The sequence below is a fragment of the Mycetomoellerius zeteki genome, unplaced genomic scaffold (assembly GCF_001594055.1).
Source record: "Mycetomoellerius zeteki isolate Tzet28-1 unplaced genomic scaffold, Tzet1.0 scaffold471, whole genome shotgun sequence".
In the NCBI taxonomy this organism is placed as follows: domain Eukaryota; kingdom Metazoa; phylum Arthropoda; class Insecta; order Hymenoptera; family Formicidae; genus Mycetomoellerius; species Mycetomoellerius zeteki.
Window position 1 is genome coordinate 246,997 of NW_017257470.1, and position 18,190 is coordinate 265,186.

The window sequence follows — 18,190 nt, forward strand, 5'->3', positions numbered from 1 at the left end:
GAATTTATTTTTTTAAAGAATATTATAGAACTGATCGAAAAAACGACTTTATATAATAAGCAAATCGAATTTGTTTTAATTCAATGATCTTGAAGTATTAAACTTACTATATAGGATTTAGAATATATTTTGAATAAATTTAATTTGTAATGATAGATTTGCGGATATATGTATTTTTTTTTTAAATATTTGAAAATTATTATTTAGGTATAGTATGTATTTTTCTGTGTGTAATGCTGGTCGTACCATCGAAATATCAGTTACTGATAATAAAACTAATTAATTTCAAACTAATTACTTTTCGTTAGCCTAAAAAGTAGGGATGCACCGGATCATAAAATTACCGGATATCGGATATCCGGATAGAATGTAATATCGGTGCATCCTTACTAAAAAGTGTTACTTTTCGTTATGTCTGTGAAAAAATTTCAATAGAAAAGTTGTAGAACATCGTTGATCTTATTCAAATTTAAAAATCTAACGATACTTCAAAATCTCTTATCTCAAAAGCTTAAACTTAATTAAGATGTGAGTACATAGTAATTACATCGCCGATAGTAATTGTCATTGTTATTTCTAGCAAAAGATCTGTTTTTCATTTCTCTTTTTATAATTTGTTCAAATATTTTATCTTATCTTTTTCGACTTTATTTTCTTCAAAGATAAATACCACTAGCGGCAAAAAAAGTCGAGATGTCTTTTTTTTTAAATAAAAATTGTGAATACTTTTTATGCTTTTCGAAGCGCAAATCAAATCGTGAGTGTAACCGCATTCGGCTCGTTATCAATTTACGATCCTTGACCTCGTTTTCTCACTCAATTTTTATTTTTGTCCTCGTAGTACCTCGTAGTAGCTTACCTCGTAGTAGCACGAAACTTGAGGGCGTTTGCATGCTCTGTATGATTTACGTGGGTCGATATGTAGCGTCGTATCATATAACAACGACGCGGTTTGCTTTTGCTCGAGCGATACCGCCGTAGCACATCACAGAAAGGCCGCATAATTATCTGTTGTTGACGTGTGTCATTCCTGGCAAATAATTCATCGCTTTAATTATGAATATTAACGGTATTGAATAAATTACGTTGAGCGCTATTCGCCTTGAATGTGTGTGCTTTGTTCTTCTTGTAATGAATTTAGAAGAATAATTTTATCACAGAAAAACTAAAATAAGAACTTTTATATTTTTGCTGTGTTATTGCTGTATTATATTTTATTCGTATAATATTTTTAAACATAAATTATTAATTAATTTTATTGTATGTACATATTTTCTACACGATTTATATATATTTTGGATGCACACGTATAACTTACACAAGTCCTCTTTCTACTTAATTTTAATTCGATTTAATAATATAACAAGGAATTTCTATTTTTACGTAAATGAGAGATACCATCGAAGAAATTCGAAATAATTCCTGTAACATATTTTATTAAATGTCACGCTATCTCTTTGCCCTTTTAGTGTATTCCTCCGACGAGGCGGAGTGGAGGATAGTTTCGTCAAGTTACGAGGAGGCGCCGGCAAATTGTCAGTGTCTCACGATAGCGTTTTCCCGGGAGAAGTTCCTCACACTCGGCCTCTCTCCTCGCTGGCCAGCCTGGCGACGCTCGAGGTCAGTATTTATTCTCGTATTCAGATGTCACAGATGTTCTGTAAAATGTTGGAGTTGCTTTTAGCGTATTTCTCAGGGGTCTGGTCACGCATGACCGGTAGATTATTTAAGTCCAAGCTTAAGACACACGGAAAGTTCTTTTGAAAAGGTACCGAGCATAAGATTTTCGAACTCGTGCAACATTAAAAATAGAAAGAAGAAACGTTTATTTCTTTAATTTCTAAATTTGTGATACGCTAATAGTATGATATAACGCGTTTGCACATCGATTTTATAATCATTATAAAAGATTAAAGCGAATATTTTTTTAAGCGTTAATGAATTAATATTTAATAGTAAATTATGTTTCTTTCATGTTGCAAAATTAAAAAAGGAAGAAACGTTTATTTTTTAAATTTCTAAATAAATTTTGCGATACACTAATAATAGTTCGCTCATCGATTTTATAATTGCTAGGAAAGATTAAAGCGATTATTTAAGCGTTAATGAATGAATATTTAACGGTAGATTAGATTTCCTGCGTCTTTAATAGGATTTTCTAAATTCGTGCAAAGTTAAAAAGGACGGATAAAGCATTTATTCTTTTAAATTTCTAAATTTTGCGATACACTAATAGTTCGTTCATTGATTTTATAATTATAGGAAAGATTAAAGCGAATAATTAAGCACTAATGAATGAATATTGATTGCTAGATTATTTCCTGCGCGTTTAATCAGATTTTCCAACTCTCGCAAAATTAAAAAAAGGAAGATACTTTAATTTTTTTTAATTTTTAAATAAATTTTTGGTACGCTAATAGTTAGCTTATCGATTTTCTAAAAAGTCGATAAACGAACTATTTTGTCATAAAACATTAAAAAATTAAATGAATATTTAAGCGTTAATGTATCAATATTTAATGGTAGATTATTTTCTGCGCTTTTTAAAGATTGATGCAACGTTCACGTAATCATTCGCGAGGTGGACGCCCGAGACTCTGAGGTTTTCCTTTTTACCGATCGGTGAAACTCCCGGCGACACTCGAATTATCTGTAAGAGCTCGTTAATCGTGACGCAAGTATGCACGTACGTGTATTTGCTCATGTCGTTTACATATCCGCGAATTATATACGCGAACGCGCGGCGACTTCGCGAGTCGTGCTCGCCACTGCGTGAAGCGTGAAAAACGGCCGCAAAAAAAGCAACCGGTGCTTTTCGTCTTGTCTCGCGGTCATCGGAAGATCGGCAGGTATTCTAAGCACGCGTGAATCGTGCTATACGCGATTACACGTGTCCGCGATCGGCTCGTGACTTGTCTTCCAATTCCCGCGGCGAGGCAAAGAATCGCGCGCGGCGCACTCGCACGAGTCTATTACTTGAGTAAACCGATCACCGTTACCGGTGAGTTGCATAAAAATGACGATGCGCCACTGCTAGCATAATTAAGCACTAATGCGAACAAGGCTGCTAATTAACCGGCGTGTCGGACGGCTGACGTACTGCATTTCCTCGAACAAATGCGCGACTTACTTTTTCTTTCTCCCGTCGTATGTATACATATGGTATATACCGTTACTTTCCTTCGTTATTCTTCCTTTCGCGCGACCGTAGATTGTTATTTCCGGTTGTTTTTTCGTTGTTTCCGACCATTTTACGTGCACTGCAGTACGTATCATTTACAACGAAGATAGTAACAGTTATTACAACCTCTGCAAACAAATTTTTTAAGTCAGAAAAATATAATTTAATTTTTTCAAAATTTTATTGTATTAAATTTAAATCCATAGCAATTAAACGAAGAGGAAAAGAAACCACAAGAATTGAAAATATGAATCTAGTCATTATTCTTTCTTTTTCCTTTGTCAGAAATATGTTAGAATTTAAAAAAGCTCGTAATAGTGCCTGTATCTCTGGAGAGATTAAAATATTGGTATTGCCTTTATTGATAACATAGTGATATTAGAAGAAATGTTATATTATTGATAGAATTGCTTAATTTATTTCTACACATGAAAAGAATGGTTTTGTTAAAATATTTAAAAATTTGGTTAGATACTGAAAATTATTTTGTTTGAATCATAAAAATAATTATGTAAAACGCTTAAATTGGTTGCTAGAATGTTAAAAGTTTTTGCAGCATTATCATTAACGCTTAGGAATGTTTCAAGTATATTTTGTCTCTGCAAAACAACTGAATTGAAAAATATTTTCCGTATAAAAATAAACGTACGTAATAAATACGTATTAAATATATATATATTAAATAATTCAATAAAATTAATTTATATTTAACGGTACAATTTTACAGTTTAAATGAAAATTTTTTATATTTTATTTTAATTAATTTTTTAAAACATGTTTTAAAAAATATGTTTTTTATTAAAATATTTTTTTGTTCAAGTTCTGTCACCGTCAAACTTTTTGTACTGTTTTCAAATACAATATAGACATTTTTTCATATTAAAAATACTTATGATACAGTCTTAAACGTAATTATTCTACATAATTATTTTGATAATTCAATAATGTTATTTTCAGATCTGTATCTAGCTAAATTTTTAAGTACTTTAACAAAATTGTTCTTTCCTTCCGTGTATGCAATAATATTAATTCTATTACAAGCACACACACATACACACACATACATGTATAATTTATAAAATGCACTCCCTTCCGAAATATATATGCTAATAAAAATCATATTTTATGCTTCGATTGAAGTGAGAGGGATAATTATAGTTTATCTATATGTTCTTTCAATAATAAATGACATACATTAATTCGTTTCTCTGAGAATGTAATATTTACAAGATAGAATTTACTTCCTGCTTTCGAAAATTTATATTCCAGTAAATTATATCGTGTATTTCGATTAGAACAGCGATAATCACAGCTCGAGTGTATCTCCTGACGGCTGCAATTATCGAGATTCATAATTATTTGATGATTCGTGTCAGAATGCCATGCGAAATGTGGGACGATCCCTCTTTCCATCCTTTCTATTTTCGAGAGAAAAATGAGAAGCGCGTTCCGTCCTGATACTTGAGGAAAGTCGCGAATAGTTTTCACATTTCGTGGAAAACCCAAAACCCATAAGGACTTGAGGTTTCACTTATACGCTACGTTTCATTCGTTTCTCTCTTTTTTCCAGCGGAGGCAGGCCAGGAAGAGTAACGAGATCATCGAGCACAAGGAGTACAATCATCATCACGTCGCACAAAGACACCGGATATCCCTTCGGGTAAATTCGCGGAAGTTTTTAACATACTTTTAAAGCTCGTAAATCGATGCATTATGAGTCGCTCTTGGCGATAAACATTTCATACGAAACGCATAATAATCTTTATCGTCGTATATTTTTCTGTTGCAAATATCTTTCCACTTTTCGTGGTGTTAAAATGTCGTATTTTGTACGCATGACGTACACACTGATACTGACAAGGCTAAAAGTCGCGTTTTGCAAAACATGGCAAGAATATTTTGCCTTCGTACAATTAATAAGAGTACAATTAGTAAGAGAGAAAAAGAGATGAAAATTAAGAAGTACTTTTGAAAAATTAAATCTCTCCGTCAGACAAAGTTTCCGCAAATGACACACTGTGCGCATAATTATTGACCGCTATTTATCGTTGGTTCGCAGGTACTCGAGCAAATAAAAACGGTCATAGAAAACAGGAATCAGCTGGCCTCGGCGACCTCGCCGGATACGGCGAGTATAGCGCACGTAAGTATATATGGAGCGAATTAATTCGTTCAGATCTCGAAAGGACAATCTACAATTTTCGGTCTGCCGATTTCGCAAACTCAATACAGAACTTTTGTCTGATGATCCTACGGCAAATCTTTCACTTAAAAAGTTTTATCGCGTGTGTTTACATTTGATAAATTCTGTAGATTTTTTGCTATCAAAAGATTTTCTACTAAATTACAAAATTATATTAAATTATTATTTACAAAATTACAAAATTGATCAATTATTACGATAACGTAACATAACTCGCATTGTTACCTAATCGCACACACACACACACACACACACATACACAGTCGCACGTTCTATTCGTCGTTAGGTACTTTTCATTTAGTGACATAAGTTGACATAAGCGTCATCCTATCTTTCTTGACATTCAGTGAATAAAAAAGATAGAATGACAACTTGTGTCACCAAATGGAAAGCACTCGTAATTATATTTCATGTTGAAAAGTTAGGGAGTACACGGAAAGAACGATTTATTGAAATATCTCTAAAAATTTACCTTTTAGATGCAGATCTGAAAATAATTTTGTTGGATTATCAAAATAATTATATATGAATTTATATACGAAGCATGACGATCAATGTTGCCAAAAGTTTTGACATTCTGAAACTAGTTTGAGCGTCCTACATAATTGATAGTCCAACAAAATTATTTTCAAATTTATAAATCTAGTTACGTTTTTAGATATTTTAACAAAACCATTCTTTCTGTGTTTACACACAAAGAACGATTTTATTGAAGTATCTAAAAATTCAAGTAAATACAGGTGAAATAGTCTTGTTGAAGTCTGAAAATAATTTTGTTAGACCATCAAAATGCGTTCGGCAGACAAAATTGATCAGTGATTAATCTTTAATATGATTGGTTTTTACATTTAGATCTAGTAAAGAATTAAAGGTAAGAATCAATCGTATTAAGGAATCACTGAGCGCTCATTGATCAATTTTCTCTGTTGAACGTAGTCAATTATGTAGGAAGCTCAAGCATGATGAACAATGTAAAAAGTTTTGACATTTTAGCAATTAACTTGAGCGTCTTACTTATTCTGATAGTCCGACAAAAAATTATTTTCAGATCTATTTAAATTTTTAAATACTTCAGCAAGACCGTTCTGTTCGTATAATTTTTTCACTTTTGCGGCGAGAGGCGTGAGGTTTTCGAGGACGTTCGAGAATCCGCACGCGCGTGGCCGAAGGAAAGCTGGGCCATCTTCTTAATAAAGACAGAAAGCAAGGCGGCGATTCAGCTCCTCTCCATCGCGGCTAATTACCGCGTTTCACCCATTTTTTCCTAATACGTTACATATACGCGGCGCGCATACATAAGTGACGTCACGTTTCGCTTTTGCGTTTCAGGCTGCCGGCGAGCGGTATCAGCAGGGAACCCACCCGGGAGTGCGCGACGAACGTTACTTTTTACTCTCGGCGTATCGTGAACGCGCGCTGACGGGTATCGGGCAGTTTCGATCCGCGCAGCGGCCGTCCGGTATCGCTCGCGCGTCTCCGATAGCTCGACCAAGACCGATCGCGGCAGCCTCGATTTTTTCATGCCACGTATCCCGTGTTATGTGTTCCTTACCTTCGTCATGGTCCTTCGATCTCTTTTTTTCGTGAAATGACGTAAAGTCCAAAACAATTGCGTAAGCGTAATAAAATTATATAAGTGATTGTAGTTGTAAGAATTGACCAATCACAATCGAATATAAAGAGATTGTGATTAGTCAATTCTTACAATAACTGCCACTTACAATTACGCTTTCCAAGGAACACACCAAGTTAAGATAAAGTCAAAATGACTTTGACGTCGTGAAAGTCAAAATGATGATTTTTTTTACAAAATTTGATTGTTTATTGACGTTAAAAATCAATATAAAGTCATTTTAATTTTTTGTTGACTTTTATGTGTTCCTTGGGTTACACAATTGTAGAATAAGCTTAACGGTATTGAAATCTCGCGCACATATTTAATTGATGTACACGAGTGTGACAAGTGCGCGATCTCCGAAAATGAGCAGCAATACGGGACGTCCAAAATCTATGCGAAAGATGCTCAATAGGGTTCTCCTCGTGTCCTCAATCGTGTCAACCTTGAGGGCTAGGATCGGGGTAAGAAGAGACGGGGGGGGGGAGGAGAGAGAGAGAGAGAGGAAAAATCTCATCTCCTCTCGTTACTCCGCGTTAATATGAACTTTCTCCGTCGATTGCTCGAGAAAAAAACGCGATCTCGCCACCGCAGCGAGGTGACAGCCTATCATCGACTTTCCTTCCTTACGTCACACTCGGTCTATCGGCTAAAGATATACATATTCAAACCTGTAATCCGCGATAGAGATTTATCATTATCTCGCCGGAAAATTCAATTGCGATGTCGAGACCACTTAGGCCGAGAACGAAAAGTCTCATCTTAAAACTTACGTCAGACTATCCGCGATTCGTAATTCAAAATAATTTAAATTTTATAATTTATTATATACATATATTTGTATAAGATATGCAAATAGTACAAATGGACATATTCATCGAGGTTTGAAAATATCGTTGAATTTTAACCTTTTTTTTTATACAATAGTTTAACTTAATAATAGATTTTTTTAATTTTATCTTGTATTTTTTGCAGTCAGTCGATAAATCTTACATTCTTAATTTTATTTGTTAATTTTATGTTCAAGTTTTATTTATTATTATTATTTAATTTTATTATTAATAATTTTTATTTCTATTTATTTTATTCATATTTATAATAAGAAATAAAAATCGTTAATTTATGATATGATATTTACATTTTACATAATTTAAATGTATTTATTTTTAAATGTATTTGATTTATACGTGTATTTTAAAATTTATATTTTATTCAGATTTTTAAGGTCTCAGATTGTGAAAAAAACGTCAAAAGCGAGAAAATACACAATAAAAATTATCTTGCAAAATATATTGATATGAAAATGTGTTTCAATAAAACAGTACATATAATCGATAGATTTGACTTGCAAAATATATCGGTCTCTCCTTTTATTTACTTAATTAATATTATAAATAACCATATATCTGAAAATAAATTATGCATCTCTCATCCAAAACAAGCTAAGTTATGTTCACAAGTTATGATAAACTGTCAAATTAATAGTATATAGAAATAAATGTGATTTGATTCCTCTTCGAAACAAGAAGATGATTTTCGATATGTTTTATAAGTCTATCGATTATTATTTGGTTGAAAAATAATTTTATTCAAATATAATTTTTTTATTCGGATATTATTTTTATTCGAATATAATTTAAAAGTCTTTATTGTGTGTTTTACTGTTTTCTCTCTTCTACACCGAAAAAAATTTACTAAGTTTTAATAGGTACATACTTCTTTGAATAGTACTAAATAAACATTAAAGTAAATAAATATTTACTGAATAAAAAAATTAAATTAAATCAAATTAATGGTTTTTGTCGGTTTTTGTATTCAATTAAATATATGTTTATACATCCAGTAAATATATACTTAGAACTATTCAAATAAATATTTATATTAAAGTTTAGTATTTTTTTCAGAATGACGTCACAATCTGAGATAGTAGTGATAAGTAAACTCTTCAGCAGCCTTAAATTTTTATTTACGAAATCAAAGAGCGCGCCGCGCAAATAATCACGAATTGCACGTGGTCTGACACAATTTAACATATCGATTATCGCGCTTCCGTACCGTCGAAGTGAATTAATCGAATCGTTTTTCATTTTTAGAATCGCTTTGCTATGTTCGAGAGACACGGGGAGAGAAACAGCACGGAGGAGAACCAGCCAGCGAAGGTGAGTGCACGATCTTATATGAAAAATATATCATTCGTATAGTGTGTACATCCTACCGGTTTCGCCACTTCATCTCGCCTGAGAAAAGAGAAAAACGTAATCTCTTGGATACCACGCTAATCGGACTGCCGTAAATCAACCGGCGAATTTCTGCAACAGGTGGCGAATGGCGAAGCCGATAGAGAGAGTGTATGATAGAGCGAGAGAGATAGAAGAGCCCGTTAATCTTGTCTTTCTCGCTATTAGATAACCCTTTTGTGCACTGCTAACGAATCGCGCATAACGTGGGAATGACCGCGTTTATTAATTACGAGATAGGTATGACTCCATGTACCGCATTATCGTCGTCACCTCGCGTGCGGGTGATATCGATGCACCGGGCTCGTAACGGGAATCCCCCGAGGTCGTCGCACGACCGAAAAAGCTACAACGTCCGCGGGACATCCTAGTATCTTTGTTCTGTTCATCTGAAATATCCGGGTTAGCCGTTCTCCGTTTTGATAACGTTATAAAGCACTTCGTCAAAAAGCGATGGACGGTTGTAGTATTCAGCAAGTGAGAACGTAGTATTAAGTAAGGACGATGTATATCGTAATTCTCGGAGCGTCAAAAGCGTGGTCTCTACGCCGTAATCGCGGGACAAAGATGTGAATGCACCAGCGAGAAACTGCTAACACAGGAAGCTCTTTGTGGTCTACATGACATGATATGGAAAATTACCTTGGTAGATTAGATACATTTATAACGACAATATACAAAAACTCCACGCTGGCAAAGTCTCCCTATATGGCAATCAACAGGATTGAAAGTTATAAAGATTACGATGCAGATTTTAAGCAACTGTTAATTAAGATTCAACAAGTTCAAGCACTGACTAGGGGCATAATTATCAAAACAAAAATTAGGCAAGTAGCTGCGTTCCCTGAGCAGTCATTAAGGAATCTCCAAGTTGCATTCCAGAAATAAAACATTTATTATTTTATTTTTTTTATAACCATTTTTTTTTAATTATTTTTATTCGAAACTATTTCACAAGACTGCATAAAATATATAAAAATCCTAAAAATAACAAAATATAAAGCTCAGAAAATAATAAAATATAAAACCAAGTTATACATATACTTTACATAAATATATCATTAGCTTCTAAATGACTTTATGTTTGTAACTTGAAAGATATATTTGATTATAATTCAATTCTTTTATTTTTAATTCTAATTTTGAAGATTGATCTTAACCAGCTTATAAACTTTGAGTTACAATTTTGATATTGGTTTTGATTCAGCATAATACTGACGATTATTTTAAAATAAAGTTAAGATGTCATTTGTTTTGTTTTAATACTTTGTTATTAAATATAATGATTATGTAAGTATAGTGAAACGTTGGACTCACATTATTCTCAACATCCTCAGAATAATTAAAAAAATAATATGAATAAAAATTACTTAAATACTATTAAATACTTTGTTATAAAATTTTGACATTTTATTAATATTGCCTAGGATAATAATTTTTTTGTATCATCATGGGAGTTTTTGAATATTATAGTTTGTTAATCGTAATTGATTGTTTAGAGATGCAAAAGATTGTTACTAATGTCGAAGAAATAATGATAATGACAAAATACATGTAATAAATGATATTAATATGAGTACTTAAATATTAATAATAATAGATTGATACACTAATTTATATACTAGTATTAATACAGAAGCGCGTTGCGGTTCAAATTAACTTTACTAAATGTACTAACATTAAATTTTAATGTTGATACATTTAGTAAAGTTAATTTGAACCTTCAACACTTCTGCATTAATTCTGGTATATGAATTTATTATTATTATTATTATTTAATATTAGTAATAATTAATCGTATTAGTATTTCTATATTTTAATGATTAATAACGGTATTATATAATAATTAACTATTATCGATTGTCGCTATTATTTTATTGTTACACAATTCTCTCCGAAGTGACGATCTTTAATGTGGGGGAAATAACATTTATTTTGATTCGTTTTTCGAAGAGCAGAAAATGACAAAGCGCGATGAATAAGAGGAGGGATAGGAGAAGAGTTATTCTAGGGGATCTCCGAGTTTGTCACCGTGTCTAACAAGAGATATTTTTGGATCGTGACACATTTACGGATCTTTCGACGCGAAAGCGAGCGTCCTGCGAAATGCAAGACAATGAAGATGGGAGATGGGGCAGGAGAGAGAACGCAAAGCCGAACACGTTTCGCGTCCCTTTTACGGCATTCTCTTCGTTGTTTTAACTTCTCTCTCGCGCTACTATTATTTCCGTCTGCTTGGCGATGAATCTCCGTTCGTAGCTATTATTGCGGGCTTCATGACGGACGCCGTTCACAACAATACCCTCAGCCCGATACGAGCCGAGCCGCTTCGCAAAATCATGTTCTTTGTCGTTGCCACTGACTCAGTTTTCGAGCTATTAAAATACACGTTTGTGCTATATTACAGCCTCGTCGTCACAATAGTATTGTCATTATTGGAAAGTCAATGGGCTTTACGTTGAAAGGGAAACTGATTCCAGTAACCAATTAAATCATTATCAAAGCATCATTATTTATGGTTGGAATCTATCGAATTAAACAATAATTTTAAGCGTGAAGTTTTTTAAAGGAATAACATCTGTTTTAACAAATATCAATTAACGCCCCAGATTTTTTAATAAGATTGAAGAAGAACACAAAATAAACACGACAGCGTGAAAACATCACCGCTATATTTTTTCGACGTCAGGACTTGAAAGAGTAACACAGAAAAAACTATTTTGCATTTATATTAAAACCAATTCTTTAAAAAATTTTTATGTTGAATTTTTTACATAACAATGTTAATCTAACATAATGTGTTATGTTATTTGAACATCTAGCGTTAAATTGATATTCAACTTTTAGGGCCCATTCCTACCAATGTAGATTAACTTTAATCTTGGGTTAATTTATCTTTATCTTTTTTTAATTCTTGGAACTAGAATTACTACAAGAAGATAAAAAATAATTTAAACCGAGATTAAAGTTATTCTATATTGGTAGAAATGGCCATTAGTGTTAAAATAAATTTATGAGTAAATGAGTTGCCCAATTAAATTTTTATTAAATTGTTGAATAATTCAAGTACATAACAATTAAAATACATAGCATATGGCATTTTTTTCCTTATTGGATCGCTTGTGTTTTATAGTTAATTGCTATAGAAAAATTTGCGTATTATGTGTGATGCAATTCTAGTAATTCACTTAAACAATCCAGCAGGATTGCATCGTTTACCGTAGAGGCTTAACATAAAAATATTTTATTTCAAAATGTAAATTCTAAGATATTATAAATGAATAAAATGTGTTAATTTAACATGATTTTACTGAAGAAATATGCTTTTACAATTTGCTTATAAATTGTATCAAATATAACACTGGCACAATTTGTAAGCAAATTGTAAAGGCATGTTTCTCTCTCTTCAGTAAAATTAATATTTATAATACGTTAAATTTACACATTATATTATTGAATGAGACGTGTAATGTCTAAATAATAAGAAAAATGTATCTTATTGTTAGAATTGTAAGTAAATTCTGAAAGCATATTTCTAGATATATAAAATTTATAATAACACAAATTTTTCAATTGTGTAGATTCTCTCTGCAGATTCGAATTAAATTTTAATTAGTGTCTAAATCGAGATTTGAATAGACGTCTAATGGGACAATTCTAAGCAAAATCGTAAGGCTCGTAACTTATTCTTGTAAAACTTATAAGAATTTATGACTGATATTGTAATTCCATGTACCGTAAGACGTACAATTATTTGTAAATATCTACGATTTCTCATAAATCTTATAACTGGCAAGAAGCTGTTTGTAAAAGTATTGCATAAAGTTATAAGCATTTGTAAATCTTTTTATAAGTCTTACGAGAGTGTTACGAGCTTTGCGATTCTCCTTAAAATTGACCCGTAAGAATATATATTATTTCTTTCCACACATATTTCTTCCACGTTAGTGATCGATCGTCCAATGACATGAACGTCCAATGCCAGAGATATGAGACATTAGTCACCAGTTGCGGGAAGGGGGAAGGGACAAACGACATTTCGATAGCGAGCGTAGAAACAAGTAGAAGCGAGAGACAGTACGTAATAACGGGGGGCACGATACGAAGTTTACTGTTACTTGGCCCGTGGCCTGGCAGCGGCGCATGGATCAACACGCCGAGCGTTTCAATGCGCCTCTCGCTCGCTGGCTTGCTTTCATCGTCATGACGGGACCGACAAGCAGATTGGGGCGATACAAAACAAATTATATCCTAGAAAAAATACCGTTGCGCAGATTAATCACAGCGAGTGCATCAATAGCATAAATCTCAAATTTATCAAGTCATCGTTTATCATTTCAAAATTGATTCTTTCTCGATAGATCATACACGAGTTACCGTCTCTATCGTTTAATCTGATTACGAAATATTATTATTTATGGTAGCAGATTTTATTAGCAAATCAGGAATAAATTTAAATAGGTGCAGAAAATTTAAATAGGTAAATATATTTTTAATTATTAATTAAATATTTATTCTACATTTAATCGATTTTATGCATTTAATCGATTTTCTTTAAAAAATCGTGTATTAATAAATATCAACGTTGCAATTGAATAAAAACTCGAGATTAATATTTTAATAACATTAAAAGACTAAATAATTAATTTCTAATTAAATATTATTTTTTGTATCTATTTAAATTTATTCTTGATTTACTAATAAAATCTGCTAAATAATAATAAATATTTAATTAAAAATTAAATATTTATTGTATATAATTAATATTTTTAATCTCTAGCTTTTATTCAATTGCAGGTTAATATTTATTAATGCGATTTTTTAAAGATTATTGTTCATTTCGTTTGTATCGCAACGTGTTGAATAATAATTGTCATTTATATTATTAATATTATTAATGCTATTGTTTACCGTTCAATTGTCACCGTCGGCAATTAGGAAGTGTCAATAAGGAAGTGCAGCATTTGAAACATGCGTCGGTAAAACAACTCAGAACAGTAATTGTTATTGCGGACAATCGGAGATGGCAGCACTTGTACATTCAAGCCGCCGCGAAATGCAACAGATGCAGCATCAAACACGAGAGAACGATAGCTCACCCCAGATAATAAAATACTTCCACGGTATTGGTACGGTGAGTGTACGGCGTACTATGCATACCGGTACCGTACTTATCACATACGTGCATACCTAAAGTGAATAGTACCGGTAATGTACGCCTTAGGCACGCACGTTATAAAAATTAATTAATTTTATAGTTTTATTGCTAAAATGAGTATTATTATTATAGTTTTAAAGGATCGGAAAAAACCCAATTTTTCCGCGAATTTTTTCGATTTTTTTTCCCAAAAACTCATTTGAAAAAATTTATTTTGGAAAAATTCACGCGTGCTCGTAAAATCTACCACGTTTGCTTCTCGGTTCTTTCCGTAAAGAAAATAATTGTATAGGATACACAGCGGGATAAGTTAACAGAAATTTTGAAATTGTATAAAAGATTGAGGTCGCATAATGTATTCATGAAACATACAGAACATACACTATTGCACCATTAATGTAAGAATTAAAAATATAAAATCCAAACATCATGTTTATATGATAATAGTAGGTCTAGAAAATAATTTGGATTTAAACTGAATTCGTAACAAAATATTTGAAAAAAAATAAACTACAAAGAGACACTTCAAGAGTTCATTAAATCAGTTTTTTCCAGCAATTTGAAAAAAGCGGCTTTTTTAAAACTATAATTATTATTGTGATTATTGATTAATATCTTATTCCAGAATACACATGATAAAATTATGATTAAAAAAAAAAACGTTTTCCCTGAATTCGGGAACTAATTTCATACTGCTTCGAAGCGGTCACCCCCATCCAGTTGCATACTGCCATCCCAATGTGCTTGACTTCTGAAATCGTATGAAGCTATACTTCGATGATCCACGAACACTCATATAATCGTGGATGTATAGCTATAATCTGGTCAACATGGTCCTAATAGGAATTTGTGCAAAAAAAAACGTCGTTCTGCCCGCGAATCGAGATATTAATCTTATAAATTATATAATGACTGTTCAGGTTAGAAAATTAAAAAAATTTTTAAGAACTAAAATTAAAGAGCATCGGATACCGAATCCATTCATGTATAATAATGTTATGGTTCCACTATTCAATATTTCAGAAAACGTGCGTAGCGTTTGTATATAACACGACTATCATCTTGATTTCTGAAATATTGAATCGTGAAACCATAACATTATTATACATGAATTCGGCATCCGATGCTCTTTAATTTTTGTTCTTAAAAATTTTTTTAATTTTGCAACCCTGATAAATGGGGGTGGGGGTTAATTGAAAAATTTGATTTTTTAAAAATGAATACACTATTATATACAGCATAAAATATTGTAAAACTATTGTATAAACCATTTTTTTATACGCGGCATAGTTTCGAAGATATTTGCTGAAAACGAAAAAATCCATTTTCTTCAAGGGGATGTTTCACCCCCTAAACCTCGAGATAAGCCGCTATAAAAAAATATGGGTCGAATATTTTTTAATGTTCTACAACATAGCCAAAGCGCATCAAAATCGGTGAGGGACAGTTCTGACCGTTCAATACTTATTTTCAATCTACAAGCGATAAAACTTTTATATCAAGCAAATATTAACCTCAAGTGACAGTTTTACATGTCAAAAAAGTGAATTTTTAAATTTTTGGCAAAATTTTTACGAGGAACTACATAGATTAAGACAAGATCTTAGATTCTTAGTTTTTCATAGATATTCGTAGTGGGACGTAGAGTGGCGTTGTTTATTTAAAAAACCAAGAAATCTTTCGCTCCCCCCCCCTCAAACAACACCACTCTACGTCCCACTACGAATATCTACGAAAAATTAAGAATTTCTAAGATCTTGTTTCAATCTATGTAGTTTTTCTGTACTTTTTCGTAAAAACTTTTTCCGCCAGGGAACGACTCTTTCGTGATACATAGATCTATAATTAATGTTTATAGAAAACAAGACGATTTTAGGAACAATCTCGTTTGCTATTATAATATTATTTTTATAATTGTATGAATAAATTTTTACCATTTTCGATCATGTTTGTTTATGTTAATGATAATATTATCTAATAATTGCAATAAGTTATTGAACTATCATACCTTAGGATTATATAAGCGTTGTAATGTTTACGACGATGTTCTGAGTGCATTCGAGCGAGTAAACGCTTGTGCAAGTGGAAAACGAGTCGATTGATCTTTTTTTTATTTTTTATATCCTGTCGTTCTCCGATGATCGACAGTTACGCGACGCCGCTTTAATATCTTTAGATTTCGCTCTTTTCTTTTTTTTTTGCAAGCACTGTAGATTTATGTCTCTATTACAGACGCTCTAGCAGAATTTTCGTTGATATCTTTGTGACTTCAATATTTTTTTGTGATTTGCAATTCCCAAAATACGCTATTAAAATATTGTGCCGCAACCTCGAGACTTGCATTTTATATTTTATTTTTGCAACGCTCGTGACACTGCAATCTTTTGCGAACACGCTCCATAAAATGCGCCGTTATTGCGGTATAATAAAACGTTACTGAGCAGCTTTCAACGCATTTCATTATTAATCGAAAATCATCATGCAAATTTCTTTGTTTTTTTTTCGAGACTCACTGTGAATTCTGAGAGACATTGAGTGCGATGTCGAGTGCTGAAGTTCGTTGACTCGATGTATGCGAGCTACCGATCTTTTTCCTCGAAGAGAGACACGAATGGACTCGAAGATGACGAGTAAACAAATGACGAGGCACGCGTTTGGAAATCTTAATTCCATCTTGCTATTATAGAAATATAAAGTGTACAAATTTATATGGAGTTAATCCTTCTTTGAAATAACAAGATTTAGCATTTTGACTATCATGGCACTTACATCTGGGTGATTTCGCGAAGGTCCCATTACTTATTTATGGGTAACGGTTTTATTTACCTAATTAAAGAATAATTTTATAAAGTAATTGAAATATTAAAAATATATACGTAGGTATAAATTATACATACACATTAAAACATAAAAAAATAATGAAGTATTAAAATGATATATGTACTAAATTTATTAAATATCAAAATCAGCTTGGCAATCAAAATATGTTAAAAGAAGATGATATTATTACAATAATATATGTATTAAAATATTATATAGGTATCTCTATATATCTTATACTATTCTCATACATCCTTCGTATAACTTTCTAAATTCTTTGGAGTGGAATCTCATTTTAAAGAGAGAATTAAATTGAACCAGTCTTGAAAAAGAATGATTTTCAATCTCAATTTTAAATCTTTAAAAGTGAGATTTCACTTTTCAGATTGAAATTCACTCTCTAAAATCTTTTTGAAAGTGAGATAGCTTCAGATAATTTATTAGTGATAAGAGCACAAGTAAATACATTAAGCAAAAAAATTTAATGCTTTTAGCAAAACTGTTTAGGCATTTTTTTTACAGCAACCATATATTTGTTTGTATAACAAAAAATTTTGTTTCCACGAAATATGTTTTTTGTTTTGAAAATAACAAAAATTTTTGTTTATACCAAGAATTTAGTTCGCATAAAAATACAGTTTTGTTCGGTTTGTTTAATCACATTTCTCTGTTTTTGCAGTAAAATTTTGATTCGTAGAGCAAAACATTTTTTTCTAGTGATATAAATAAGAACTTTTTCCCTCTCTGTCAGAGAGTACCGGGCACATTTAGGCTAATGAAGAATTAACTTATTGTAGACGTTGTTGCGCTCTTCTAATAAATTCTCGCGCCAACGATCGGATGGTGAAAGGTCATTAATCGAATGCAATGAATCATTTCATCTGGGAGATTTGCAGTTATGTGTCGTTTACCTCGTTTCGCGAATAGAAACGTTCCGCATATGCGCCATATACGCGCTACTGTTTTTCTTTTATGT

The 18,190-nt window shown here is 32.0% G+C and overlaps 1 protein-coding gene across 3 annotated transcripts in view; it reads left to right on the forward strand.

Moving 5' to 3' along the window:
* Positions 1–18,190, forward strand: part of LOC108727189 (uncharacterized) — a 101,883-nt gene that overhangs the window by 55,006 nt on the left and 28,687 nt on the right. For all 3 annotated transcript variants that reach the window (XM_018455185.1, XM_018455187.1, XM_018455186.1), the window contains 4 exons: positions 1,470–1,620; positions 4,752–4,841; positions 5,241–5,324; positions 9,093–9,158. In XM_018455185.1, coding sequence (XP_018310687.1) covers positions 1,470–1,620; positions 4,752–4,841; positions 5,241–5,324; positions 9,093–9,158 — 391 coding nt within the window. The remainder of the gene's footprint in view (positions 1–1,469; positions 1,621–4,751; positions 4,842–5,240; positions 5,325–9,092; positions 9,159–18,190) is intronic.